This window comes from Callospermophilus lateralis, chromosome 4, assembly GCF_048772815.1.
Source record: "Callospermophilus lateralis isolate mCalLat2 chromosome 4, mCalLat2.hap1, whole genome shotgun sequence".
Classification (NCBI taxonomy): Eukaryota; Metazoa; Chordata; class Mammalia; order Rodentia; family Sciuridae; genus Callospermophilus; species Callospermophilus lateralis.
The window spans coordinates 33,437,630-33,464,250 of record NC_135308.1 but is presented as its reverse complement, the minus strand read 5'-3'; the positions used below and the strand labels follow the sequence as shown (position 1 = coordinate 33,464,250).

Below are 26,621 nucleotides of genomic sequence, written 5' to 3'. Positions count from 1 at the left end.
TAGGTGATATCTTGGTAGAACAAATGTCCATGAATACCATCCAAAGTTCCGTCTGAGATAGTCCCAGAAGAATCTTACCTGGACTTCTGTCTTTTTAATCTGGGTCTCTCACATCTAAGATACTGAAATATATTCTAAATTACGTGATAGACCAGTAGATAACCTGCAAGCAGTCCTGTAATTAAAGGAGTGACACCAAAGCTTGTGATAATAGTCCCTAGCAACATGCTGATAGTGTCCCCCCATATGAAATCCCCTCCCTAGCAAGGAGGAGATTTGACAAATATATAGTTGACAAATCTATATATGACTAAAAGCATAGCAGACCTCTGTGTCTATGGTGGGTGAAGAAAGATCCTCAATTATACGCCAAAATACAGGTCTTTGCAAGAAAGATTTAATGCCTATTGTCACATTTGGAGTTACAAGGTATTAATGAGCAAGATATACCAAAAAATGTATTTTTCCCCCCAGGCTACCAGGTTTTGCTGTTGGTATAGAATATGTGAAACCTTAAACTGTGAAGTATGAATCAGAAGGGCTTCCTCTATTATGAATGATGCCATCTTTAAGATGAGGGACTTTCAGTGAAATGCAGGAACATTCAGGGTAATGTGTTTGCAGCAAGCAGGATCTTGAATTTATTGCAGAGGGGAATGTGTGAGTTGACCAAAATGGAGAATGATGAGAAGTAACTAAATTATGTATGACAGTCTTTACCGAGCAGAGGAAGGAAAAAGCTTAATGATGTTGTGGCCGAAGGACCAGCAGCAATTGGTGATGTATTGGCTGTAGATTGGTAAGAAGAGAAATGCATCTATGAAGACCCAAAGACTATGGATGAGCCTGCCAAGGATCAAGAAATAGAATGGGGGGCAGGGGAGGGAAACAAGGGACTCGGGGTATAATACATTTTAGTGGCAACAAGACAGTCAAGGAAAGTCCATTTGACATTAAAAATCACCATCTTAATCTATATTGCTCTTTCAAGTCTGAATTTTATTAAGGCCACCCAAAAATCTATAGTTAACAATGAAGCATCTTTCTCTTTTGCTTTCCGGGCATTCACCAAGAGCAGTACATAATTTAATTATTGAATCCACAGACTGGACCATGGAGATGAAGAATGATGTGTCTGCTGTAGTGAGAAATTGGATAGAACAAACTGTTTATTCTCATCATTCTTCCTCGATTAAGCTAAATTAATATAGTGAATAAGCTTTTGTTTGGATTAGTATTCAGATCTGGATGTGCAGATAGGAACTCACGATTATTACAGTAACTATTATTTATGGAACATTGGAGGTATCCCTCAAGCCCCATGCGTAAAACAGGTTCTTCTGTCAGTCACCAATGTTTTATCAGATTTAGGGGCCAGATGTTTGAATAGAGTTATGAAGTGCAAGAAAATCAGATTTAGTTCCTTGAGACATATGACCCTGGAAACTTCACGATGACCTTTCCTATTGTCCTGTGCCCCCTTTTCCTGATCTTCTTAAACAATTTGAAGAAACCTACACAATTTTAGTGGGCAAACTTTACCGGGGAATTACCAAAAGTAACGTGTGCCCAGAGTGATGGGAGTAGAGAGGGGGTGGTAGACTGTAGCAAACATCTCAGGCCTTTCCACACAATTTCAGTAGAAACTGTAAACCGATCAAGCAAAACGCAAATGCAAATGCAGCTTCGAGGTATCTGTGCCTTTAGGCGCACGGTGCCCAAACAAATCCCTCTAGTATGAAACTGAAGCCGGCAGAGACAAATAGTCCCCTCCAGCGCACCGCTACCCAGCAGGCTCATTCCAAAGGCCAAAATCAGTTCCTCTCACTTGCTGCCCCTTTCATTTTCACGGCACTAGATGCGCTGAATCGTCTTTCAGTTACATATAATAGATGTTTATTTAAGCAACAGCTTAAAGAAACTGGTAGGAGACCTAGATGGGAAAGAAATCCCACCACTACCAACAGAAACCACCCAGTCCTCAAATGGATACAGTCAAACCCCTGGGAATAGTGAGGAGCAGGTCCCTCTCGGGCACCCAACCCGGGGCCACCGAGCGCCACGAAATGCTGGGCGGGGCCGGACAGGCAGCTGCATGACTTCTTTGCGCGGCCGCCGAGGGCGGCGCAAAAAGTCAGGGGCTAAATCTGAACCGTCCGTCTCCACAAAGCTGCCCAGCACCCCCGGGGCAATCATTAGCGCAGATGCCCTGGCCCTAAAACTCCCCAACCGGAAGGTGGCCTGTGCGAACCGAGCCCGCACGGCGAGTGGGAGGCGGAGACACCCTGCGACTCCCCGCGGCCGTGCGCACCGTCCCCGCCCGCCGCCGGGCCGCCGCCCCCTCCGAGCGCGCGCCGCGCTGGCCGCTGCCACCTTCCGGCCACGCAGCGGCCCCGCCTCCTCTCGCGATTTCCTTCCCCAGGGCGCGCGGCGGCGGCGGCGGCGTCGGCGAGGACGAGCACCAGCCAGCAGGCCAGCGGAGCCCGCACCGGAGCGGGCGGGGGCCGCCGTGCGGGTACGCGGCCGCGCGCCACGTGGCTCCCCGGGGAGCGGGGTACCCGGCTCGCGGGCTGGGTCGGGCGTGGCGAGCCCTGAGGAAGTTCTGCTCCGCGGGAAACTTGACAGTGGACCACCTGGGGTGGCGGCGGGGGCTCGGCTTCTCCCGGGGCCCGCCGGGGTTAATTTAACGGCGAAGGCTGCTGCCTCTGCCGAGCTTTCTCCCTCGCGGTGGTGGCGGGAGTTGGTTCTGGGAGTCTGAAAATAGCAGTCCTTCTGGCGTCCACGTGTTGGGGCGGGAACGCGGGCTTTAGTTTCTGGATCAGAGCTGAGGGAGTTGTGGGGTCCTGGGTTTGCCCAGGCGCTGGGCTAGCTCGGTCTTCCTGGACTAGTTGTATGCCAGCCTCAGGTCCCTTCCGTTTGTGCAGCTGGGTGTCAGGCCTCCCAGGGCTCCAGTGGGCTGTAAGCCACTCACAGGACAGGTCAGGCGTGCGGCGGGGTAATGCACCGCTTTCCCTTCCTGGCCTGCCTCCCCCCATTTCCTCTCTCGCTCCTGTTTAGTAGGTACTTACGTGGCGCTCTGTAGCCTTTGCAGATGCCAGTCCTTACGCCAGGTGGGCAACCAGGCCAATACAGCATCTGGGTGTTCTGGTTAAGAGGGTTTGCAGGCTCCTCAGAATTGAGGCAAAAGAATCAGTGGTCATTTAACCTGTTAAATATCATTTATCCTTGTCAGGCACTTCTGCACTGCTTAGAGCCAAAGTTTAGAGTCCAAAGCTTGAAGTGGAAGTTTTGGGAATTTCTCGCGTTTTTTTAGACTTTTTCAGTGATCTTGGGTTACTCTCTCTCCTTGCTTTAGTTTCTTTCTTTCTTTCTTTTTTTTTTTTTTTTTGAAAGACTTTCTACCTGAAGGTCTAGACTACCTTCATGGGCTCTCCTTATTGTTGAGACCACTGGTGCCTGCCCTGAGTGAAGCCCATGTTACAGAAACCCGAGTTTAGAAATAGTTTATTGTGATTTTTTTAAGGTGTCAATTATTATGCTTTATTAAATTCTAGGTATCTGCCACACTTGTGATACTTTTCATCTTTTAAAAAGCTCAATCCCCTGGAATTTCACATGTAAATTTTAAATATATAACAGTGTATTTTTAAAAATAAAAAAGAAATAACACTTTTCATAGTTTTCATTTGATCTGGTCGTCAGAGTCTCTATAACTTCAGTTCCACCTAGGAAAAGGAAAGGGACAGATTATCTGGTTAATTTTCAATTGGGACAGCTTCAGATGTTGACTTGGGAGTCCAAGTGGCATGGATAATACTCCTGTGTGGCTTAGGGCAAATTCCCTAAGTTTACTAAATCTGTAAGATGGGATGTTACTGCCTACCTTAGCAAGAAATGAAGCTTGAGCGAGATGGTGTATATAAACAAGCTGTTTGCAATCTATTAGATGATCAATAAACATTTCTTTTATATTCTCCTTCCTGTGCTGACTCCAAATTATAAGGGAGGAAGAGCAATTTGTAGGTCTGTTGTATGTAGTAACTTGAAAAAAATATTCCATGAGAAAGCAGTAAATAGATGAAATTGTTGGGAATGTGAAGCTAGTCATAGGTGCCAAATTCATACTTCTGAAATAGTAAAGTTATTTTTTTAAAGACCAGAGACTGTCCAAGGTCCATGTTTTGTGACTCCTGATTGATAAATGTAGTTAAAATTGTCTGTTTAGAGACCCAGAGTTTAGTTTGGTGCATTGAATCAAAAAGCAGGTTTACCAAAATACTTTTTTTTTTTTCAACATTTTCTCACGTTTTTCTCTAGATTGAACATGAGTGAAGTTTCCTGCAAAAAACGGGATGACTATTTGGAATGGCCTGAGTATTTCATGGCAGTGGCCTTCTTATCAGCACAGAGAAGCAAAGATCCAAATTCCCAGGTAAATGAGTTTCATAGGGGATGTTTGGGTAGTCACAGTGTTGCTTACAAGTGAATAGAACATGCAAATGCAAAGTAAGTCTGCTGCCTTTGTGCTGTAGTCCTGCATGCATACATTTTCCCTAGAGACTCTTAAGTTTCTTTCACTGCCCACCCAGTGGTAGATCAGCCAATTGTAGCCACCAAGGTTTTGCATGTGTTTCCCTGTAGGTTGGAGCCTGCATTGTGAATACAGAAAACAAGATTGTCGGGATTGGCTACAATGGAATGCCAAATGGTTGCAGTGATGACCTTTTGCCCTGGAGGAGAACAGCAGACAATAAGCTGGATACCAAGTATCCATATGGTAAGGCATTTTATATTCTATCCTGATTAGTGACATAGCTTAATTGGGAGGTGCTTAATTCAAAAAGTCACAAAGCGTTATTTTCCTTATCAGTTACCAATAAATGGAAAGAAAAAAATTCCTGTTAAACTACTCCAATTTCCTGTCCCCATCTTTTAAGTTCATTTCCAAAGAGAGCCACTGATGGAAGCATGGTAGTGCCCCATAGCCTGGCCCTGAAGTCCTAGGCTCTGTTGCCTGTGGTGGGCCTGGTGTGCTTGCCTGGCAACCTGTACAACACCAGAGCAGCAACAGAGGTCTGCAGCCCCTTGGCAGAGATAACTGAGGGATGCGCGTAGTGGCACTGAAGGTTGTTTCTTGACTACTGGGAAGTGGGTCAGCTCACCAAGTGCTGCCTGCAGCTTTGCTCTGATGAAAAGCAGGATTCTCTGCTGAGTTAGTTCAAGCTCATCTCTGGCAAGCAGGAATCAAGCTGAGCTGGACCTCAGGAGATGGATGGTGCAGTTGCTTCTTTCTATTGTGGGGCCTCTGCAATCCCACAGTGGTCTGTGGTCAGATCAAAAGCCAGAAGGTGTGGAAACGAAAACCTTTGGCTTGCCTATCTGGATTTTCACTTTGAAGTTAGGTGAGGGTACTTCTTAGAATTTATTGAGCCCCAGAGAGAATCCTTTCAGAAATAATCTGGGAGAGACAAACCACAGCTTCACTTTTCCTTTTATTCCCTAAAGAATATGCAATTAATGCCATAAAAGAGGCTAATTGAGTTGCGTATGTTGGTTGCTGATTTTTCATAATGTTCAGGCCTGTGTTTATGTCTGAAAGTGAACAGACTGGCTCTGTTGGAAGTAAAGTAGATTAAGGCCATCCAAATGGGAAAGATGTGCTTTCAGGAAACCAAGTTCAAGGCATGATGTAAGACCTTTCTTCTTTGTTGACTCTTCCCTGTAGGTTTCCTCATGAAGAATTCCAAGTCTGCATTTAGTCTAATTTACTTTTTCTAATGTTCCTGGACCTTCATCACCATAAACTTTCTAATTGCCAAATCCTCCATGTTTGAAAGAAAATGAGAAAAAGTGCATAGAAGTAGAGAAGGAATTGAGGAATGAATGTGGGGACAGCAAGGAAGCATTTGGGGTGTTCAGGTATTAAAAAAAAATAGCTCAGTGATTAACGGGATTTAATAGTCATATAGTCAGTTTAACTTCACCCTGGTAGGAGTAGGAAGGGCAGGATCAGAATTAGGAGAGAGTAAGACTGTTTTCTCAGCCCCAGCTTTATAGCTGATGGTAATGAGTTATATGAAAAATGTGCTAACATTTAAAAAAAACCTTTTTTGTCATCCTGCTTTTGATTCTGTAAGCGTTTGATGGTAAGAAAGAGAGGAAATGATTAGTTGTTTTTAGGTCTATGCAAAAATAATTTTTCACGGTACACTTTAGCGTCCCATATAAAAACAGTGAAAGTGAAAGAGTCGATACAGTAAAGATCTACATTGAAATGTATGACTACCACAGTCAATATTTCACCGAGTCAAGACAGTGAAATATTGGTCCTCGTGCTGAGCTTGGATATGGAGGAATTCTTAGGAGATTTAGCCTGTTGTTCCCAGGCTGGTGGCAGAAGATGCCAGTGAATGAACCTGTGTGGAGGGATTCTCAGTGGCAGTCCTCCCCATGAGACCTGTACCTTCTTTAGACACTGTGAGCCCCAGGGAAATTCATTGCAGTGGCCTGCAAGCTCAAACCTTTGCATTTACCAGTGTTCCATAACCTCTCAAGTGACTGGTTGTATTTGCTATGAGACATTGCCTTTTGTCCAAGTGGGATAGAGTACCTCTTAGAGCTGCTTTCCATAAAAAAAAGAAAGTTTTTGAAAACCCCCACAGGCATCTGCCCAACTGCACTGATTGTTTTTTGTTGAATAGCTGCTGAGTTTTAGAGCACTGGTTGTCTGCCTGAATTATTTATTTATTTTTTTTATCATCCATATGATACCTCTAAGTTTTCAAAGCTCTTTGCCCTCACTTATCAATTATTCATTTTATATGCAGCTGTGTTAGAATATAGGTAATTTTCTTTCACGGGAGTAAGCTTGTAATTTGATGTACCATAAAAGTTGTAGAAGGTATTAAATGGTTTTTAAAAGGCATTTAGTATTACTGCCATCGTAATACTTGTAAAGATAGGCTGTAAGTCTAAATAATGATGACTGGGTGTACACTGTACACTCATTCCTCTCTTCCATGCTTTTCAGGCCACAGAGAAATGTTTAAATTGCCTAGGATGTAATAGAAATGTTTGATGGTAAAATGCAAATTTAATTGACTAAAATGCAAATTCTTTCCCTTTGGTTTTTAAGACTTTTTAAAACTAAGGTGGTAATGTCTGGTATTGGATAATGTATTTCTTTCCTCACCTCTGTTACGGGTGACTGCTGCTGTGTCAGGAAGGATAGATTCATAGGTTATGCATTAATCCCTGTAAAGGACTTTTGGTAATTACCTAGAGATCTAGACCAGTGATTCTTAACTTTTGAATAAACAGGACTGTCTTATAAACCTCAGAAACTTCCAGTATCTTTTCCGTAAGAAAATTCATGATGACAAAACCTATTACATGTCATTAACACATTACATTAATATGATCTTTATTATTCAAACAGTGTGTTGGGAATAAATATCACATTGTGTGCTAGACATAGCATTTATTCAGTGTGGACCATGCTAGGCCTCTTGCAGTACTCCAGTAATGCTTCATGGTTCTGTGCACAGAGTTGAAGCCTACCCTGTTCTTTTAAGTAAATTCTGTGATGTTGCATGTGCACGGTGGTATCTTCTAACTTCGTGGTCAGTGCTCTTTCTACTGTGCTGTTCTCTCTCTCAGTGAGGCTCAGGAATTCAGCTTTTCTGAAACACCAATCATCTTCTTTTGCAATTGAACAGATTGTAGCTTAGATGAAGTGGCTCCTCAAGAACTCAGAGAGTGGTGACCTGTGCTTAGTGTTTAGAAAACCACTTGCAAATGACTTAATATTTCTTCAGAGGGGAGTGCAGGGGACTAAATGTTTGAATCCTCCCTACAAATCAGTATGTTGACAATCCAATCCAAATGTGACGGTATTTGGAGGTGGGCCTGTAAGAGGTAGTAAGGCCATGAGGGTGGAGCCCTTATGAATGAGATTAGCACCATTATAGCAGGGACCCCCAAAGAGTGCTAGTTCTCCACCATGTGAGGACATAAGAAGGTGATAACCTGCAAATGTGGGTGAGGGCCCTCAATAGAACCTGGCAAATTAACACCCTGATCTTGGCCTTCAAACCTCCAGAATTGAGAGAAATAAATAAGTACTTTGTTATAGTAGCCCAAAGTGACTAAGCCAGTGAGCTTAGAAATTGTGCAAATTCGAGTATCAATAACATACAACTTATTCTACTCTAGTAATTCTGTAAGCTTGAAGTCATTAGCCTTGATTGACACTTTATAGGGAGGAGGGAAACACAGAATACTTATAAAATACTAGGAAGAGTTTTTTTTCTGGGCTGTATCTCTAGAGAGGCATTTTTAAAGAGTGTTTTTGTTCTTCCAGCCTTAGGATCAAAACTTCATGAAACTATTTGATTATAATGTAATGTTAATATGGAAAGTGAAAATTCCCCCTGCTAAAGAAACTGCTTTTATTTCATCTTTTTCTTGGAAAATCCAGAAGATAGTATGATGTCAGTAACAGTAAATGGCAGGAAGAAAGCAGCATTGTTATAGTGAGAACCCTCTCAGATGAATGGCAATTAAAAATCCAGGAAGCAGCAAATTTATCTAATTTATCATAAGAAGAGACTTTGGAAGACTGTTATTTTTACGAGGGGGTGTATTACTAAACTCACATGAAGTGTTCAGTTGACATTTTTAGTTTCTTTTTCTCTGTGAACTTTATTATGGTAAAACACATTTAATCAAAATATCAATTTTATAAAATGGAGGTAAAATACTCTTGGTAATACAGGTATCACTCTTTCCTTAGGTTTTTGTAACAAGTTTTGCTGCTATAGTTTACAGACCACAGAGTTGAGTAGAGCTACCTGATTGTTCAGCTTCAGGGAATTTTGAGCAGTGCTTGCTCGACTCACCCGGCCTTTGCACCTGTTTCCCATTCATTGAAGGGTCTAGGGTGTAAGGGTCTCCTTGGCTTGGCCTCCTCCTCCCACCCAATTGATGGAGAAGCCAGGATTGTCCTGCCTGCCAGATCACACCTTGTCGCATTAGGGACCACAGTCTTGATGTGCCTGGGAGTGGGAGGTAGCCTCCCTCAGAATACATTGGGAGAAACAAAGACCCATCTGTTCCTATTTCTGTAGGACTACCCTAAAAAGGATATGATTCTAGGAAGCAAAAACCTGGAATTAACTAAGGCAAGTGATGGCATGGCAGCTTTAAACACTTTTGCCAGTGTGTGGCAGTGCTTCTTTAAATTTTATATTTAAATTTAATCTTTATTTTTCAGACTTAGCATATTGTTAAGCATGCATAGATGTCATTTTCGTGATTACTTAGCCATTTACCTTACCCTCTTGAACACTGACATTTTCCTGACTGCCATGCGTGTGATGTATTTCTTTGGCATCCAAAAGGTTAGTCTTGAGAAACTAATTTATCAAGAAGTTAGGAGACTGATCCTTCTTAAGCTGTGACTTCCTCACAACTTGTAAGAGCTTCTTAGTAATTAAGATCAAATTTGTTCTTTCAGTCAGTTGAAATTGAATGCCCTCTGGTTTTGTTAGGCAGATCCTGGATTTGATGACTTGCTGTTTCTTTTTCTGCAGAATTTAATTTCACTTATAGCTTCCTGCTACTCCGACCCTGCCTAGCCATCTAGGAGTTATGGCCTGACAGCGGGTCTAATTAGGGACTTTTGTACGAAATAACTAATATAATCAATGGAAAACCTTTGAGCACTTGTGCAGGAAAGAAATTAAGTAGATTGTTTTTGTGAATCAAGGGGCAAACCCAGGCTTGATTTGTGGTTTTTTAGGTCAACAGGAACTCAACACTGTATGTTTGAGTCTCTCCCCTGCCCCCTAAAGTTAACCAGCATGATTAAGACTATTTTACTCAAAGGTATAATTGCTCATAAAGTCTCCAGAAAAGAATAAGTAGTTATTTTTAAAAATCACTTGATTTTTATGTATGTAGTTTTGAAGACACCGTTAATTATTTTTTAAAGCATTAGTAGTCGTTTCATTATAAATACCTACAAAGGAGGGATAGTAGCAAAATATAACCCCCATCCTAAAGAGCACATGGAAGAAAAACCAAAATGCTCATCTAAGAGACTCAGATCTACCTTTGAAAAAATATGTATGCCTATCTCCTTTTGCTAAAAAGTGATTTTCAAGTCAGCTCACCTCAGAAGTCTGAAATAAACTTGATTTAAGTGGTTCTCAGAAGTGGGCTTGAAAAGTTATTCTTTGTACTATTTATTTCTTTAAAAACAGGTTTATTGAAAAATTAATAACCTTAATAGAATTTTGGGGCACATTCAACTTCCTGTAGAAAACAGGTATGTTAAATATTTGAGCATATTAGTGATCTGAATGCAAATGGGTATTCTTGATGATAAATACAACTTCTTTAAATTTGCTGAGTCTGCTTAGCAGCTCTGGGTTACTGTGTGATCCCCTGATGAGTCTCATGGTCTATATTTTAATGAGGGGTTTTGTGTTACTTGTGTTGATTTTGACAGATCTTTTCTGAAATTGGCTAAATTACTAAGATTATATTTTATTTTGACTTTTTTTCATCAGGAATCTCTCTTCTGTAGTTTTGCTGATAATACTGGTATTTTAAAGTAGAATGTGTGTACTATTCACTCCCAGAAATTTGCAGTAAAACCTGGTTCTTAGGAATCCTTGTAAATATTTATACTGCTTTTCAAACTTTTACTCTTAGGACTTTTTTTTCCTATATTTATTTTTATTGGTGCATTATAGTTGTATGTAATAATGGGATTTGTTGTTACGTATCGGAACATGCACACAATGTAACAAAGTAATTTGGTCAATATCCCTTCGAAGTTTCTTGGGACTTCTATGTTTGAATGGGGTTATATTGTCTGTAAAATACATATTAGTTAAGTAAACGCCCACAGTGCTTAAAAAAGAGTGACCACATTCCAGAGAAAGAACCCTGGACCGACCATCAAGAGCCCTGGGTTCCAGATCTGGTTTATTTATACCCAGCAATTGTGCAGCTGTTGGACACATCACTTGACATTTATTTCTCAATATCTTTGTGAAACAGGTTATTACTGAGGACTCCTCCAGTTCTGTAATTCTAAAGAAAAATATAAATAATATAACTCTGATTGTATTAGATTAGTTTGTTTTTCTGCTTACAGAGTTCTGAAAGCATTCTTGGTCAAGGTTGCAGAGCTATAGAAAGCTATTGGTGGCAATGACACAGGGAGAATGTGAGTGTGGGTAAATTAATACATCAAAACAGGCTTCTTTCCTTTCTTCCCTTCCAATAATTAAAATCTGCTGCAGTTCTAAGATGAATTCAAACCAGATAGAAGACAGTATACTCAAATAGGAGGGACTGATTAAACAGTGTTGGTTACCCCACAGCCATGGAGTTTAAAAGATACGGAATGAAAAAATGTTGGATAACAGCAATAAAAGAAAAGATCCTGTGTCCATTGTGAAGAGAATATATGAGTGCATTTAGAACTATTTGGAGACAAGAGGTTGGTCTAAGACCAAATGGAAAGAAAGGACTTTAGAAATCCTTTGTGAATCGCTCAATGTGGTACTTACTGCAGTGTAGGTACTTGCCTGGCACTGGACTCCATGTGACAAACCCAGAGTATTGGTGAAATCAAGGAAGTCACGCATGGGGGGAGAACACATGCCCCTCCATTCATTCTGTAAGAGGGTTGGTGCCAGCTAATTAGTGGAGGTGTAAATTTTATCTCTGTGCCTCCTTCAAATGATAGATGCCACAGTAAATTTAAAATATTGAATATGATAACTGAGCATGAATTTTTAAATTCTGCAATTAAAAGACTTTGTTCAAAATGCCATTAATTTTGAGTTTAGGTGAATAAAGGGAAGCAGAATTCCTCTTCATTTTTCCTTTTGCAAGTGAGTTATCACTTTTTAGGAATTGAAATAAATACTAATGAGTCATCTATTCTTTTGCCGGTGTGAGGTGTCTTCTGGTGATGGGGGTGTTCTCTTGAGTCATCTTGTTTCCTTCTTAAAGATTATAATCATATCTTATAATTCATTGGATTTTTTTTTCAGAGTATGTTCATGTATTCATTCATTCATTCCACAAATACTTATAGAGCATCTATGTGTTATCTGCCAGGTAATCTGCAGTGGTAAATAGAACATGCATAGTCTGGCCTCTGTTTTTAAGGAATTTTCAGTTTAATTGTAAAAGAGGTGGATATTAATGAAATAAGCAGTTACTTTGAATACCCCTTTGTAAGGAATGACTTTTAAGCTGAGATCTGAAGGATCAGATGGGCCCTATCAGCTAAAGATGGGTGTTATTTTTGGGGGGAGGGGAAGAATGTTCCAAGCAGAGGGATTGCTTGGGTGAGGGCCTCAGGTGGGAATGCTCTTGGAGCAATATGTGCCAAGGCAAGAATTGGCCCAAGCCTAGTGAAAGGGTGAAGTGGTAAAGAGAGGTTAAGGAGTTCAGACGTAAAAGATACTTTGATTGTGCTATAGATGGAATGTTTATAGCCCACTATAAGTTCCATGTTGTAATCCTAGCCCCAAGGGCGTGGTATTAGGAGATGGGGCCCTTGAGAGATGATTATATCACAGGATCAGAACCCCCATGGGTGGGATAAGTGCCCTTTTAAAAGAGGCCCCAGGGGAGCTAGCCAGTCCTCTACCATGGGAAGATGCAAAGGAAGGTTCTATGATCCAGGAAAGTCCATAAAGTAGGAGTGCAACATGTGGATGGTGGAGCCATGTTTTAAAAAAGAGGGAGTTGTGCACAGTGTCAAGGGCCACCGAGAGGTCTAAGATTAAACATGGCTATGGTGTTTAGCAACCTGGAGATCACTGTTGACATTGCCAAGAGCAGTTTGGAGAGAGTGGTAGGGTTGAAAGACAAATTGGAGCCAGTTGAAGGAAGAACAGGAGCCAGGGAAGTGGGAACCATATTTAGATAAGGTTTTGAGATGTGTGGCTTTGAAGAGAGCGGCATACTGGTTGTGTGGCCAAAAGGAGACAGGCCGAGAGAAAGGTTTGTGTGTTTTTTTGTTTGTTTGTTTTTGTGTGTGTGTGTGTGTGTGTGTGTGTGTTTTTTCCTCGCATCAGGCATTTGTTAACAGATGGGAAACATCCACAGAGAGAAAAAGGGAAAAAGAGGCAAAGCATTTGAAGATGTGAGTGGGGTTGGCCTTCCAGGCACACTGGTTAGTGACAGAAGGACACCAGGGCACATGGAGGGGGTAGGTGACAGCAGATACCGGGGCTCGTGGAATGGCTGGTGGGATGTGATAAATGGCAACCTTTCCAATGATGCAGAGGCAAGCTGTCAGCTGCAGGAGCAGGCGTGGACACGGTGGGAGGAGAAGTGCTATGGACCAGGAGAAGCCTGCCTGAGAAATATCCCAGGAATGTAGGGCAGTGTCAGGAGCTTGCCTCTTCCCTCAGAAAACTTAGCTGGACAGCTAATCCCTCTTTTCCACAAGTTGAAAAGGGATCAGTGAGTTGCCCGAGGCGGGCCTTGTGGAGTTGGAATTAATTAGAACACACGGATCCTGACTCCTGTTCCAGTGCTCAGTCCCAGTTTACCTTTTAAAAGCTGTGAACACAAGAGGGAAGCTTTTAAGCCTGGTGGTGTATATTTACATTACAAAACTGTCAAAGGATGATTAGTGCCCATTTCTCCTGGTGCCTTTTTAGTTCCTTTTAGGCATCGCACATGTATTTCACACGAACAGTAGGAAGGGAGTTGGCCTGGCTTACCCATGGATGAAATGCACTTATTCCACGTCCTCCTCCCTCTGACCTGATTGTGTGCCCTTAGCACATGGGGAAGCAGTGTAATTAGAGTTCTGGGGGCTTTATTATCAATAATGGAAACACCACAGTCAGAAATCTCTTTAGCCCTAAGCACTACCATTGGGGCTAAGTGGCTCCCCTGGGTGTCATGAGTTGTTGCCAGCAGCTTTAGCAAGAGGCAGTGAGGAAGGGGGCAGGGGCAGGGAACATAGCAAGGGGGAGAGAGAGAAATGTGTGTTCCTGTGGTCAGGCGGAGCTGTGCAGCCCAGGACTGCCTGGTCTCAAGTGGGCAGCCCCAGGAGGTGGGACACACTAACATTTACCAGGTTGATCTTCCACTCTCTAGTAACAGACTCTAGTCTTTCTACTAGTTCTTGGAGGCAAGGATTTTTCTCACCACTTCACAGGTCAGGAGGTGGAGGCTTAAAGATGCTACAGTCTTGAACTACTTGGTGGGGGAGGCACTGTGTGAGCAGGCAGCTGAGTGGACATGGTGAAGAGGAAGCACAGGGGAAGGAGCTGGCTCCAAGAGCTGAGGGTGCTGTGGCCTAAGAGTGGACCTGGGATGTTAACCTGAAGTGTTCAGCAGAGCCTGGGCCAGTGGCAAAGGGTTGCCCTGGAAGCCCATACTTGGCCCAGGGCCTGATAACTTGGCTCCATGTGCCAGAAGGACACGTGCCGCCTCTTTTGTACTGGGGATTGAACCTGTGGACGCTCTACCATGAAGCTACATCCCTAGCCCTTTCATTTTGGGGGCTGGTCTTGAACTCATGATCCTCCTGCCTTAGCTTCCCAAGTTGCTGAGATTACAGGCATGTACCACCGCCCCTAGCTTGACTGCTTTTTAAGTGAATGTCTCACCCTTTTCTTCCCAGACCTGGCCCAAATTCCTTTCTGCTGTTATTTTCTTCTAGCAGAGACTTCCTCTCTGGACCCAGGGTGGGAATACAACAAGATGTTTTCCATGCTTGAGGCTGGGTTCTCCACATTATCACTATTTCCTGTTTTTATTTTCACGCACAGACTTACACTCTTAAGTAGAATTGTATGTCCCTCAATGTCAGAAGGTAGTGGGGCCATGTTATTTTATCTTGTGAATGGAAAGACTGCTGCCTGCGCACGAGGCTGGGGGCACTGGTGTCTACATGCTAAGCACATTTAGTGGGTGGGTGGTCAGACGGAAGTGCTCTCACTTGTCTTCTCTGCTCAGGAAGATGCTGTTCCCTGGCATCCAACTTCTCCAAGTCCTCTACAGTGAGGACCAGCTGTAGACTGGAGGCTCTTTTCTTAGGAAACAAGTCCAGTTCTGACTAGTGGCTTCATTTGCATAATTTTTCAAGTCTGTAAGGCTTTTTCCTTCTAGTCCCTTCTGCTCTTTGTGTAACCCCATGCTAGGACAGGGGTGGATCGTCATTCCTACCTGTACTAGAGAGAGGCCAAGGCTTGAGGAAGGCTTTATCTCTGTGTGGGCAGATCCCAGGGTTTAACCCACTTTGTTCTGAAAAGACATCCGTTATCCAAATACATTTTTCTATAGAAACAGCATCACCTGAAGATCCAGTTCTCCACCTGCCTGCGGAGTCCTGCCCTTCTCTAGTGCTTGTAGCTTTGACTCAATCCCCTGGTTGTTTTCTGTGCCTGGACACATTCTGCCCCCTTGGATGTGAGCTCTGCAGGGATAGGACCCACCTCCTTCCTGTAATCCTGGCCCCCAGTTCACACCCTGTGAATGCCTGGCCTGGGATGGGCAGTATCTGGAGCCAGAACTTATCAAACATAGATGGGAAACACTGAAGGTTTTAAACTGTTTCTCTTTCTGCCACAGCCCAGAAAAGGATGGGATGCTCGGGCCGGGGCCAGGCTGGTACCTGAGAATCTATGAGTGAAGCAGCTTTGGAGTGCTCCAATAAATCCACAGGTGTTGTGGTCTGGATATGAGTGTCCCCACAAAAGCTCCTGTTAACACAGGAATGTCCTGAGGTGAAATGATTGGATTGTGAGAGCTGTAACCTAATCAGTCCATCCTACTTTGGGCGAGGTGGGTGGTAACTATAAGAAGGTGGGTCACTGGGGGCATGCTGTGGAAGGGTCCATCTTTCCTGTGGCCCCTTCTGGGGTACTTGGGGTGTTGGTAGGTTTGGGGCTTAAATTTAGAGGCTATTCTACTTTAAATTATTAACTTGAAGGATAGGTACCTGGGAGGCTAGCAGTGACATATGAGGCCCTGTCAGGATATCTTTCAATAATTAAGAAATAAGTCATTGAAATTCCATTTTAGTTCCCAAACTTTTAAATGGTCCTGATAGAGGAGCAGGTGCATGTCCCACCCCTTGATGGAAGTCTCCATCAGGTACCTGTCCAGCCACGAGGGCAGGGGTGTAGGCCCATGCTCCTAGATATATGCCCAGATATAGTAATTCTGACAACTTTAGGACCCCAGAAATAAAAACATGTAGATTCTTTTTTTGGAGGTGTAATGATGGGAAAGCCTTTGTCATCAGAAAAGAGGTGGGATATCTTGTAAACTAACACTTGAGTCACTAAAGAAAAAAACTCACAGTTCACTCTTAAGCAGTTACCTATTTCATGACTGTTGGTTGCAAGTTGAAAGAATAGAGCGACACATCCTACCTTTTCATTCCTGGCTCTGAGCCTTGTGTTGTCTGTGAACCCAGCCGTCCAGGTGTGGAGTGGTTCAACCTGGCATGGTGGCAGGAGTACAGTGGGGCTGCTCCGAGACTCCTTAGCTCAAATTCTAGCAAGTGCCACCGCCAGCCTGCCCAGCCTTTTCAGGTCAGCCCTGGGAGAGTCCTCCTCAGGCCGAGGAAGTCACTTTCTTCAAGTAAAATCCTGTATCTCTAAAAATGAGGCATTTTAAACAATCTGGAGTTTCTTTAACTGGAATATAAACTTAGTTTTCCATAGTGCACATCATGTCAGGCCCCAGTTATTTCCTGTCCTGTCTCAGTAGCTGTTGAAACCCAGTTGAGGCTGAATCACACTGTGACTGCTAAAGTATTTGTGTAGCAGTTAGAATTTGTTGAGCATTATTCAGGGCAGTTTTTTTCTTTAACTATTTGAGTAACCTTAGTAGTACTACTGTCAAAAATAGATATTGTACTAGCCTTAATATCAAATAAGATGGAAGTTGAATCTGTAAAACATTGAATCTCTTTAAATTCAACGAAGGATAGAGTATATCCTGTTAATTTGTCAAACTTCTAAAGAACCGCCTACATGAGACAGTGAGGATTAATCAAGCCCTAGTAAGAGAGAATTTGAAAAATACAGTTTTCTAATTATACAATCTCTTCCTAGTGGTCCAAGGTTAATGCAGTTCTGAATTCTGACAGTTAGTAATAGAAAAGAAAAGACAAGACCAAAGCACATGAATTGTCTTATAATTACCTGAAACAGAGGTTCTCCTTTGGCAATCAAGAACTTTATAAGCACTAATCTGGTATTTTTAGCATTTGATTCTCTTCCTTTTAAACAATGTTGGGAGTAATTGAAGGGTTTTGTGTCACTCTTTGTGCTTATCAAATATATATGAATTATTTGAAGATTTCTTTTGCTTATTGCTTAGCTGTCAGTATGTCACTCTAGGTAGTTGGAAAATTCATCTGTTTTTGGACAATTTTAACAATCAGTAGTCCTTAGATACTGTGTCTTTTAAATACTTTGTCCTTATTCCTACTCTGAATACAAAAACTATGTTAAAAACTAACAGAACCAGTCTTTGGTTGGTGATTGCACCCATATTTTGGCTCTTGCTGCAGTTCTTTTTAGGCCTATTAGCACTAGAGAAATTTATTCTTTAGTTTATTGCTGTGAGATATATGTAAATGTTCATTGTAGTGAGAAAAGGTACAAAGAACCCCCACACACACCCCCGCAAAGAAGGCTTGAGGAGAAGATGGGAAATTAGGGTTAGGAATGTGGAATCCAGGGTTTTACAAATAGATGTCTTATCTGAGAATCTAGAACAGATGAATCCTTAAATCAGTGACTGTAGGAAAGAAGTGGAAAATTAGGATGGAACCTTGGAAAGGGCCCAGAAAGGCAGAAGAAAGAAAAGGATCCACAGAAAGGTAGGAAAAAGACAGGGTATCGAGGTCCTGAAGGTTTTAGGGTAAACAGTAGTCCACTATTCCAGGGCCAAGAGAACAGCGGATTCAAAGATTGCAACCAAAAAGAGGCTGTGGGTTTTTGTAATGATAGGATCATGCAGTGGTGCGGAGGAGCTGGGTCTGATCAGCTTTCACAGCCAGTTGTGCACTTCTCCCAGCTCCGTCACATTGGGAGGTATTTACTTCACAAAAATTGGTGGATGCTGCAAATCAGGCCTTTTCTTTTCTTTACTCGTCCTCCTTCTTTTTCAGTAATTGCTTGTGAACATTAATCAGCAAATGACAGAGCCTTCAGGTTGCCATAGAGCAGTGAATCTCACATGTATTACTTGGCCACCCAGCAAATGTATTACCTGAAACATAGTAAACATAGGTTTTAGAAGTACGTAACCCTGCATGAGGGATACATTCCAGTTTCTGCCTTTACCCTGTCAGTTTCATTAAAACAAAACAAACAAACTGATTATAATTCATTAAACTGGTTTTATGACTTGTAGTTTGAAAACATCGTTTCAAAGAAAACTAGCAGTTATATTTGCAGTACAAAGTCAAGAGATGATTATTTAAAAAATTGAGGAAGCTGTTGTTGAAATACTGATTCTCCTTGAAGAAGGAGAGATGCTGGGAGATGACCTCTTCAGAATGAGGAGTAAGTGTCTGTGTTTAAAGGTAAAGAAAACCAAGCAGAGGCAAGCTGGGGCCTCAGGGTTGGCACCAGGAGAGGAGATCCGTGTTTTCTTAGTGAAAAGTTTTAGAGATGGTCAGATGTTCTGGAGGACTGAATGAAACTGAGAATATTAGGAAGAAGTAAAAAAAAAAATCAATGTATTTGGTGTTTTAAAAATTATATTTTTATTTAGTTAGTTGGGAATGTACTTTCTTAGAGCCAGTGTTACTCTTGTAAACCAAAATGGCACTTGTTCACCTTGTCAAAAGTCATCCTTTATTCTGCTGCCTCCAGCCCCCACTAGGGATTGAACCCATGGCCTGGTGCATGATAGGCAAGTGCTCTGCCATTAAGCTACATTTCCAGCCCAAAGGTCATCCAGCTTCTAAGTGGCAAATTGGGCCTTGAGCCTGGTGCCCTGCTGTTGCAAAAGTTCTTGCTCCCTGCCTGCCTGCCAAGGTGCAGAGTGCAAAGGGGGAAGGGGTCAGCTCTGTGTCTGAACAGCCTGGGCTTGGGAGCAAGCGAGGCACAGGCCAGACACATTGGTTCTGAATGCTCTTTGTGTGGAAGCAGACTTGTGATCAATATAGATGACTAGACTGCCTAAATGAGTCCCCAGCACTTCACTCAGACCAACCTATATCAAGCAAATTGAATGGATGGCCATCAAATTGGTCTGTCCCATATCTTCTCCGAGGACATGGGCTCCTGGGCCTGAGGCCCCATGGAGTAATGTCTCCTCATGTTTAATGAACCTGAAGGGACCTGCGAGGAGGTTTTGGAGGGAACCTGTAGTTAGAACTACAGGGGCAGTGGAGACCCTGGACCAGAGAGGCAGGTATTAAGCCAGAAGGGCGAGACCAGATATCAGGACCTGGGTAACAGCTCAACAGCTCATGGGGAATAATAGGGTGGGGAACAGGTAGTCAGGGGCCAGTGCTCCCCTAAGCTGGGGCTTCTCTCCCTCCCTTGGCCCCTCAGGTGAGTCTGGAAAGCAGGTGTTAATCAGACAGGCCTTGGTGGACTGAGGACTCTGGGGAAGAGGCAGGTGCTGGCTGTGTCTGAAGTTGAAGGGGTGTAGGACTGAGCAGGAGAAGTCAGAGTTGGGTACATCCTGTGCTCTTGACTGAATGCTTGGGTTTTGTTTTTGTCATTGTCTCGTTTTGAATATGTGGGATTGTGGGTTATGAACTACTCCTTGTGAGAGTTTCCCATGTACCTGCCACTATAAGAAGATGTTCTGTATTTTTCATCTTTTGATTTTTTTTTTAAGAGAAAAGAAGTTTGTATGTTATTTCTATAAACCACCCTTGATACACAGGGACATCAGATACTTCCCTAGAGAATCTGTTTCATATGGTAATTTTCACTAATGAATCCAGACCGATAGTGTTAAGTTTTGCCCCAAACTGCCTTGGATGAATTGATGAATTGGAGAAAGATCGTTGCCCTCAGTGTGACAATTCTTAAGAGATTGAAAAGCGGACATCATAATAGTGTTTCGTAACAGTTTCAAAGACTCTAGTTCTGAAGTTCTGAATACTAATACCAACACCATCAAAAATATTTATTAAATGGGAAAACCTATTTTTGATATTTGAATTTTGAGGACTTTTGGTATTTCCCAATGTCACCATCAATAATTGGAATCTGCATTTCCTTCTTTATTCATTCAATAAATATTTAACACCCATTATGTTCATGGCATCACATTAGACTCTGGGGAAGTTACAAAGAACCTAGAAGGCTGGGCTCTGCCCTCAAGGGGGAAATAAAAGAAACAATTACATCTAATTGGTTTTAACACTGAGCAGTGTTAATGCCAGCTTCCCAGCATCTTGGTCACCCAGGGAGAAGGGGCCAGGGGAGCCTGTCCAAGGCCAGTGCCCACTTGGCCATGCTGCTCCTTCTTGAGTTTTGTCGTTCTTATCCTCCCGTGGCCTTGGGGTTTGGTAAGCCAGGGAGTCTTGGGAGGTGTGGCTTAGATCCCCGTGTGACCAGCCAGGATTATTCTCTGATGGGATGGGATCTGATTAAGTGCAGCTTATTTCTTTAGATTTCCCTGTAATGCCAGAGACTGTTTATTTTCACACATGGCTGAGACCCCCTCAAAAATGGTATTCCTTGTCTAAATGTGAGTACCTACTAACATTTCCCGAGAGAGCTCTTGGTCAGCTTTTTGCCTGCAGCATCTTGGAGCTGCTGCAGAACACGAGGCGCCCATGGGTAGTTGCAGTTCCCAAGTCCAGGCCACACCCCAGACCATCACACTCTCTGGGTATGGAACACAGATATGAATGTTTTGGAAGCTCCTCCAGGGACAAGTTTGCCCGTTACTGCCGTAAGTAGTGTGTAGTATAGTCTTCAATAACACAGAAACTTAATAATGATACAAGATGGCCATACAGAAACCATGGGCAGGCCGAGGAATTCAAAACCAGCCTGTGCTAGAGTCCTTCTCACTCCTTCCAGAGGAGGAGCGCCCTTGCTGGCAGGTGATAGAACACCTAGCCAAACTGGGCCTCAGAAACCAGCCAGCTTTGACAGGTATGGGGAAGGAAGAAGAGGTGGGGCTCCCTTTGACCTTAACTCAGGCAAGCCAGGGGATAGCCCTCGACCCTCATTTTGGGATCATTGGTGGAATGGGACAGCATCAAGAGCTTGATTCTTCATTGCTGTTAAGTGGATGAATGTTTTTCTTATAAAAGATAAACTGCTGGTTATCTACTAGTGTTTTTCCTGTGTGTCTTGGACTGAGAATGATGAGGTGAAGCAGATCCCTCAGGGTAGAAATGCTCAGCTTTGCTTCTTGATTCTCTTGCTCTTACTGCTCCCTGCCCTCTTAAAGGCCACACAGAGTACCCCTGTGTGTGCATATCAACACACAAATGAGCCATTTTATGTGGGCAATTCAATACCCCAGGGTCTTGTGGAGCGATGAGCTATTGCTTGGCCTAAGGTGGGTGAAGGTACTTGACCTCAGCCCCCCTGGCTGCTCTAGTGCTCACGGACTGAGGGCTGCCGCAGTGACGGTTTTTTAGACCATGTGGCCCTCATTTGGTGTTCTCAGTATGTGCTGTTTCTAATCAATTTATTTTTATCAAGTCTATTTCAGAGGGGGGAATGGAATGCCTAACACTTGGTAAATTCTTCATGAACTGCAATCAAAGTTTTTCTTTCTTTTTCAAACTCACAGTGTGCCATGCTGAGCTAAATGCCATCATGAACAAGAATTCGGCTGATGTGAAGGGCTGTAGCATGTATGTCGCCTTGTTCCCATGTAATGAATGTGCTAAGCTCATCATCCAGGCAGGTAGGAACCCGGCCTTTCCATTTGTCACATTTGCATTGCTGCCTGCTCATCAGTAGCTCATTGCAGATGCATTTGATCTTAAATTGCTATTGTTTAGATCTAAATTAATTGCACTATCAACTTTGCAAGATATTTCCTGTGTTTTGTTTTTGAATGGTGCCAGGTAGTCTAAGACTAATTGCATCCTCTGTGATTCTTAGCATGTTTTTAATTTAGTTTGCAACTTCTTAAACTGCAAGCTGCCAAAAAACAACACAGGCATTGCATATAATTACTGTCAATTTACCATTCTCTGACATATTGTGCATAGATTAGGGGGGAGGGAGGGAAATGAACTTCTGTCAGAAACAAGGTCAGCTGGGAGTCTGTATATCAAATTTTAATTTGTAACTAATACATGGTAGATATTTGAGGATCTAAGCATATCTTTGCATATAAATGCTGTAAGGCTCAATTGGTACTACTTTAAGTTTTTCTTATATTACAGTTACCATAAATCTCCATGGTTGTATTCTGAATATTTCACCTTTTTCAAACTGTCACATCTAAGATTCAGCTACACTTTATCTCCATAAAGCTCTCAGCTTGAGATTTAAAGACTTAGCATGTTTAGCCAGATGTGTGGTTTAAAGGGGCTGTTTATCATCAGTCCCGTGGATCTCAGAGCAGAAGAGGTCTGATTGAATCAGAAGCCGCCCTTAAGGAACAGCTCGGGCTCCCACGCAGTTGCTGCTATTCGATCTTCTGGGATGTTTCCTCAGCCGTCTGCAGGCTGCAGAGGTGGCAGCAGGTGCATACGCTGAGCAGCTTATGGTCTCTGTGGTTGGCTCCCTTGTTCCTCCCAGAGCTGGTGGAGTGCAGAGCCACTGGGATTCCTAACTCTCAGGTTTGTACTGCCTGGTGAGAGCAGGAAAAGGAAGCAGAGCTGCCCTCCATGGAGCTGGGTTGAATTGTTCTGCTGAGCCGTTCTTGGAAGCCCAGTGGTACCAATCTCTCAATTGGCCAGCACCTGTCACTCCTCCTGTATCTCTCTTAAGTTCAGAGTATTTGCCTTGTGAATAAATATTTGCTTACCTGCAGTAAAGAAAATTTGTTAATTGGATAAAGGCTTGACTATTTGACATGTTTGCATTTTGCGTTTGTTAAAAAAAAATCCATGAAGACTGGAGGGCAGATTAAATATAATCCACCCTATGCTATATTAGAAAGCAGCAGATATGTTTTTTAGTAACTGGACATTGTCTGAAAGCAGTTAGAAAAGGTAATTAATCATAGATGTTACAAGAACTCCATCTGCCTCTGCCTGTCTTTTGCAGGATCTAAATATGCATATACTAATGGGGCTTCCACTGTTCCCTTTTAAGGTATAAAAGAAGTTATTTTTATGTCTGATAAATACCATGACAGTGATGAGACAACAGCGGCGAGGCTCATGTTTGAAATGGCTGGGGTTACATTCAGGTAAGTCAGGAAAACTTGGGGGAAAGGTGGTGTGAAGGGCTGATGTAGAAATACATTTGACCTTGTCTGTTCAGTTTCTCCTTGTGATGCCTGAATTCCACACTCGGAAGCGTGTTCGGAAACGTGATGGCATAAGAATCTAAAGTTTATTTTAGGGGTAGATTTTTAAGAGTAGTGACAGAAGTATCTGAAGACAATCTGTTTAATGATTATCTTTTAATATTTGTAACTTCCCAGGGCTTAGGCTAATTATTCAAAGAGCGAGAAATTTAAAAATTTACAAGTTTTGTATAGTAATGCCAAACCTTTGTAAATTTTGTAGATGTACCAACTCTGGCATAGACAAGTTAGGATGAAAGTAACCTGCCAGGTCAAAACACTAGGAGCTCTTTTTAGAGCAAAATTTTAATTGAGATTAGAAGTCTTTTGGATTTTTATGATCATCTTTGCTGAGCAAAGATTATGTAGCATGTTTTACTTGCAATTAAATTCAGTCACCTTTGATTAATGGCAGAAAATTTATTTGATACTGAAAAGCTTTTACAAAGCTTGATGGTAGTTTTGGTCAGCAGTGGTAGGACTGTCATATTAAGTCACATGCCCAGCCCCCTATGCTCACTGTTGGGGATTTGGGTTTTACGTGATGAATCTCTAGAACTAAACTATTGTGTCTTATGAGACTTTAAATCCAATTATTTGGATATTCTCTTATTGTCTGATTTTAAAAAGAATATGTATAGCTCCCAATAATTTTCTTTTTAGTTGTTGGAGAAGTAATGAGTAATGAATAAGAAGCTAATGAGTACAAAAATATAGTGGATTTATTTTACCTTTGCCTTTTCAGAACATGATTTTAAAAAATTGCTCCTCACTAAAGCTAGTTGTATTTTGCTGTGTATAAGAGGCAGAAGAAAATTTACTATCATTTGCTTCAGAGCAACTCCAAGTTGGCTGCAGAAATTTCCTAGAATATAAGATAAATCTGATAGGAAAACGAGTAATCAGATATCATGTTGTGCAGCTAACTTGTTAGAAATCCCTGACTCCCGGGTAATTCATGAACTCAGGTAGCTGAAGAACATACAAACCAGGCCACCCCATGCATCTTTTTTTTTTTTTTTTTTTTGGTCTTCGTCTTTTCTGGTCCATGTTTCTCTCGGTATGGTGCACCATAATTGGCTCCTATAGAGATAAACTATCAAACAAATCCCATAGCATTTTTTTTCCTCTGCACAGAAAATATAGTTTAAGCCAAAGTAAATAAATTGCTTTAACTACTCATTGGATAATATCTTTATGTTTTGTTTTTCATGTTTAGGAAATTTACACCCAAGTGCAGCAAGATTGTCATTGACTTTGATTCAATTAACAGCCGACCGAGTCAGAAGCTTCAGTGAGTTCCATCTCATTAAATCTCCAGAAGATTGGGACTGTCCTTTTCTTAGAAGCTGCTAATGTCTTTCATCTTGAAGTTGCACATAACTTTTTAATGGCCAGCACAGTGCCAGTAGACATCTAAAGAATATAAAGTCTCAAATCTCCCTTACTGTCCCTCCTGTCTCATGGAATCTGCATCAGTTTAAACTATTGATTTAAGGCTGAAAATAAGGAATCCTGCAGATGGCTGGCGTGAGGGTGTCTCCTCCCTGTGGCCCGGCTTGCTGGGATGCTGGGGTCTCTGCAGAAGAGCCTCTGATCTCTGTTTCCCACTGCATTTCAACAGTCACTCCTTGCTGTTGCGTGTGCTGGAATGACAAATAAATAATTGTTGTGCTCTTAGTGGGGATGAGCAGACACACTGATGTGAACATCTGGCCCAAATGAAGCATAACATGTAGTGCCCTTGGAAAAAAAATGGGACCCAAGTGACAGTAGCATTAAAGTCTCTGCTGCAGGAGTTGAGGGAAACCCCCACCCATCCACCCAGAAAACCCAGATAGGGTGGCACATCTGTCCTGACAGATGATCAGCGCCACTGAACCAGGAATATTTTCTCTGTTCCTGTTATCCTGCCACACATATGCTAGTGGCACATTATCCCTCTGGGGGTGGGGACCCCTGTTGTTTTGGCTTCTTATTTTTGGTTTGTTGGTCACGGAGAGCTGTTACATTTAGTTTATCTGAATAATGAATTGTTCTCAAAGGACACAGCCCATCTCCCCTTGTCACCTCCTCGAGACCATACCCTGCTGTGGTGGCAATGGGGCTGGTGGGGAGGAGGGTGTCGGGCATCTCCCCCCACGCTGCTGCTTCTGCTGTGTGGAAACGGGTTGCCTCTCCTGCACACGCCAACATGGTTCATTTCCGAGCAAATTAATTCCTGTCCTGAAAGTGAATTGTGAGAAATTCCACCCACCTGGAGGCCGTTTATTCCAGATCTATTGGCGACTGGAGCTCATTTGAGCTCCTGGCGCCATGCCTTCACCTACACAGATATCACCTTCCCCATCGCTGCGGGTTGGGAGTGTGTGGCTGTGTACCTTGTCTTTAATCTCATTTAATTTTTATTAAACATGCTCAGTACCTTTGTTGAGAAAATGGTTTCTTTATCTTAAAGATTATTACCTTTTTTAGAGTGCTCTTATGTTTTCATGAGTTTTTATTTTGTCTCTGAGGTTTTGTACTCCTGTGTTCTAGGGCATTTTGTAATTTGGCTCCTTACCAATATTATTAAAATCTTATTAAAATCTACCACAGCAGAGTATGTTCATTTTTATATTATCATAATTATATGCTTAGCTCTCTATTTCTGCCATTTCTGTATTGTCGTGAAACACATTACATAGATTTATGCTCAGAGAACAATCTGAGGTACTTACATGCTGTGTACTCGCCCAGGGTTGATGGGTGATGCTTCCTTGTGACCAGATTTTGGGTGTTGGGAGGGGCTGCCTATGACTCTGTCCTGGGTTCCCTGCTCCCTGTCTAGGTGCAGACATCTGATAGGTCCCCAGCTGCTCCCTCCTCTAATGCTGAAGTCCCCTATCCCGTCCTCTGCTGCCCTCTCACCTTTTTCTGTTTTTTTTTTTTCTCCTCTATTTCTCTTTTCTCCTCCAAACCCCTTGATGTCTATTTGCTCCAAAATAAACAAAAGGAAAGTAGAAGAAAGAGTTAAAGATAAGAAAACATATTTTTATATTGTTGTAAGTTATGACCCATGTTAGCAAGGAGCGTGTAATTTTTATGTCACATTTGCACATATATCTGGGGGCTAATAAGAAGTGTTAGTGTATTTAACTTTGATACTCTCA

At 42.4% G+C, this 26,621-nt stretch overlaps 1 protein-coding gene across 1 annotated transcript; it reads left to right on the top strand.

Moving 5' to 3' along the window:
- The first annotated feature begins 2,429 nt into the window (after nucleotides 1-2,429).
- Nucleotides 2,430-26,061, top strand: Dctd (dCMP deaminase). The gene is made up of 6 exons (XM_076852384.1): nucleotides 2,430-2,515; nucleotides 4,318-4,432; nucleotides 4,642-4,777; nucleotides 21,793-21,909; nucleotides 23,274-23,370; nucleotides 24,689-26,061. Exons 2-6 carry the CDS (start codon nucleotides 4,325-4,327, stop codon nucleotides 24,765-24,767), a joined length of 537 nt encoding a protein of 178 aa, XP_076708499.1. The 5' UTR covers nucleotides 2,430-2,515; nucleotides 4,318-4,324; the 3' UTR covers nucleotides 24,768-26,061.
- Nucleotides 26,062-26,621: the final 560 nt, after the last annotated feature.